This window comes from Leptosomus discolor, chromosome 22 (genome assembly GCF_034619465.1).
Source record: "Leptosomus discolor isolate bLepDis1 chromosome 22, bLepDis1.hap2, whole genome shotgun sequence".
Lineage (NCBI taxonomy): Eukaryota > Metazoa > Chordata > Aves > Leptosomiformes > Leptosomidae > Leptosomus > Leptosomus discolor.
In genome coordinates, this window is record NC_141412.1 from 7,566,780 (window position 1) to 7,570,399 (window position 3,620).

The following is a 3,620-nucleotide window of genomic DNA, read 5'->3' on the forward strand; positions in this document are numbered from 1 at the left end:
TTCCCTGGGTAAAGTGACTGTTGTCAGGTGGTATTTTTTTTTCAGTGTTTTATTTCTTCTTTTTTTCCTTCTTGTTTGTTGGGTGATGCTAGCTCGGCCCAAATAAGGCTGTGAGAGAGGCTGGCAGTTTTCAGGAGGATCCACAGACAGTCAGTGCCTGACTTGTTGCCTTTATCTCCGAGATCAGGAGATTCCTTTGCAGTGATGGATTAATCCACTCTTGAGTGAATAATATAACCGAGAACAAGTAGGAGCCAGCGCTCCAAACAGATGATTTGTTTAAGCCGTGGATGCCTCTTCTCCCCGCCTCCCCCTCTGAAAAGCTGCTTTCTTCACCGTTTCATATTCGGGCTGCCTGCTGACATCTTAGCACCACCTCCACCAGTGCCCCCCGTACCGAGGGAGGGATGAGGCTGGGGCTGTGCGAGGACGATAAACCACAGCTCCAGGGGGAGGAGGGAGGGTGCCCACGGGCTGCTGCGGCCGTGACATCACCCAGCTGCTGTGGCCATGACATCACCGTCTGCACGTACTCCTTACCCTGGTTAGAAGTGTTGATGTTGGCACCTGCCGGGGCGGGCGGTGAGCTCGCCCCGCTCGGGTCTCTCGGTGCCCCGACGCGAGGCAGCACGCTCTGCGGCCGGCAACGAAGCTGTCTGAAGGAGCTTGAAAACTGGGGGGGGGGGATGAACTCGTTGGGGACGAGGAGGTGGCAGCGGGTGGCTTGGAAGCGAAAATAGGCTGATCCTCCAGCTCCACAGCCCTTGGAGTCGGTTGGGGTCATTCCGGAGCCCGCGCGTGGAAGATCCTCTCCCAGCGACGCGTGGGATATCCTCGTTATCGCACACACGCGGTTGGATACGAGGCTGGGAAGGGAGTTGCGCAAGTTTCGCTACGTGAATTCCATCGCGCAATCTTTTATTATCCCCGTGGATATGCCGGAATAACTCACTGGCAGCTCGTGAGCTTGCGTCTTGTGGCTTTAACGTCTTGGAAGGCGTCAAGGGTAGGTCCTGTTGATGGGGCTGGAAGAGGCTGCGATGGCTCTAGGTGTCTGGGCGGGTTTTCCCTCGCTCAGGGCCCCCCAGCCTGTTGTGGTCTTCCTGGCAAAAACTCCCGTCGCTCACGTTGGTGAAACTCATCACCTTTGGCTTCCCTTGGGAGCTGGTGTTGCATCCCAAGGGGATCGGAAGCGCTAGCGACACCTTTCAGCTGTCTTCCGGAGAATTTCTGTGCCGCGTGGGGCGAAGGGAAGATCTTTACAACGGCCTTCCCCCCCCCCCCCCCAAAAAAAACAGGTTTTGCTGGCGGTGGCTGTACGTAATTTCTGGTAGCTGAAGGGTTGTGCCGTGTAATGTTCCAACTCCATGTAGATTAAATGTATTGCGGAGTCAAACCGAAACAATAGCGTGTGGTTTTGCCTTTGTTTCCCCCCCCCCCCCCGCCTTCCCCCACGGTAAGAGCTCACAACAGTTTCCGAATGAACAGCCACGGGTGCGTACGCTCGAGCGTGGGCTTGGATTTTCATAAAGCTGGCTGAGGGCTGTTACTTCTGAGGAGCTCTCTCGCGTTTGCTGTAGCTTCAGGAAATCTTCCTGTCTCTCAAGAGCCTTTTCAGAAGGTGAGTTTTGGTGTAGCGCTCGGCTGCTGGCTGCTGAAATATTTTGCAGTGACAGTGTGTTGCAGCTTGATGAGAGATTTGAGTCTCCTGTAATAAAATGCAAGCTAAGGAGGAAAACCCCGAGGGTTTTTTGGAACAGAAGATGTTTTCTGTTCCTGCCACTAATCTTTGTTGCAGAATGAAAGAGGAATGTACACTTTAAATCTTCGTCGGGGTGTAGAAGGAAGCTGGCAACGGATGTAATCAAAAATGTTATCATCAAACCTCCCTAAATATGTTGAAATTTGGGGCTTAATGATACAATTTGAACCTCAGCTATTCAGACCGGGGCGTGTTGTGGGTGCAGATCGCGCTCTCACATCGCTGCGTGCGTCTGGCTCGGCCGGAGAGGAGAGTACGTCCGTACGTCGGGTTTGTCTGAAGCAATTCTTGCGGGAAAACACGGTGAAGCAACACCAGATCCTCTGCCTGGTAGCAAAGCCCCCCGGTCCACCTACCCGCTACGACAGGAGACGGAAAATTTTCCAGCCTTATTCTTGTGGGTTGGAATAAGGGAACTGCAAGGAACCCTCGCCCATCTGACCCGTCTTCCTCGAGCGGAGAGGCCGCAGGTTGAGGCTGGAAAAGAAGCTGAAGTCCTTCTCCGAGCCAAAGGTGTGAAGCTGTTTATTTTCACTCTGGAAATGTATATATTGCAGGAGGCAGATGCTGGCCTGCTGAACCTAAGCATTCACTACTTATCTGGGCTCTGGCAAGCGTACGAGTGTTGTCCTTTCTAATTCCCCGATATTAAAAAGTCCAGGCCAGACCTTTCCCTGGCGAAGTCTGAGATTTGCTTTAAAAAACACACAGAGAGAAGCCAACAAAAAAAAAAACCAAACAAACCAGAGAAACATTCGCTTCCTTTGCCAAGTTGAAATGAAGACGAATGCCGCGGTGCTGCTTCATCTTGTTTTCCTTCCTATCTGATGGATGCGAACGTGGGACGGGATCGGTCCCGGCAGCCGGTTCTCTTCGCAGGACCCCCTGCCTGCGGCTGAGCTCGGCGTTCGAGTCTTGCCAGGGGGGGAGCTGCCGAGCTCTGAAGAGTCTCGAACCTTCTTCCCGCCTCGGGAAGCCGCAGCAGCCGCGTCCCTCCTTCCTTGGGGAAGGTGTCTCCTGGAACCTGCCGCTGGAGGTCCGAACAGAGATCCCGTTCAGCCAAGCGCGGGATCTGTCTGTGCGAGTGAAAACAGGGCGCAGTCAGGTTAACCCCGGTACCCGTGAGGAAACTTCACTGCTTTCCAGTCAGTTGCTCGTGTTTGAACTGGTTCTGCTGGTAACAGCTGCCTGATTCACGGGAGGAGATGGAGGGCTCCGACTCCTGAACCGCCGCTGGCGGACGTTGCTGCCTCCCCGCTCTGGGCTGGGGTCCCTGCCTCTAGCGGAGCCGACGGCGCCGATGCGGAGCTTGGAGGAGCCGAACCCTCAGGCTCCGGTTTCGTGGCCGCTGCTCCGGCGTCGACGCTCTCCGGCAGCACGAGGAGGGAGGCGGGAAGCCGCGGCGCTCGGTTGCGCGACGCCGCTGAGCAAATCCAACCCGAAGCCCCTCACCTCCTTCCTCCGTATCCCGCCCCGTGCCTCACCAGGTCAGTTTGTTGTAGCAAACCCAGCCTGACCAACACGATTTTATCTTTTTTTCTTTATTTTTTTCCCGTTTTTCCCTGCCTGACTGTTGCGTTGAGACAGCTTTTATCTGGGCCCGAGGCGAAGGGGATTGTTTTGCTAGAGGAATATTGTCGCTCGTGTCAGGATTCCTTCCCTCTGGGGTAAGAAGTGCGGTTTTGCCCGAGAGTTTGGACTTCAGTTTTGAAACCAGGTTCAATCTGTTGAGCGCGGGGAGGAGAGCGGTAAAACCGAATTACCGGGGCAGCGTACTGTAGCGCTGAAGGGTGAATTGTTCGAAGGCTTGTTTTAGTCAGGGGGAGAGGGGACGGGCTCTTCCCTGCTTCCTCCCCCA

The 3,620-nt window shown here is 54.8% G+C and overlaps 1 protein-coding gene across 1 annotated transcript in view; it reads left to right on the forward strand.

The window, feature by feature from the left end:
- FOXRED1 (FAD dependent oxidoreductase domain containing 1) overlaps positions 1-370 on the forward strand; it is a 2,992-nt gene extending 2,622 nt beyond the window's left edge. Inside the window, exon 6 of the mRNA XM_086476886.1 lies at positions 324-370. Coding sequence (XP_086333012.1) covers positions 324-370 — 47 coding nt within the window. The remainder of the gene's footprint in view (positions 1-323) is intronic.
- The last annotated feature ends 3,250 nt before the right edge of the window (positions 371-3,620 follow it).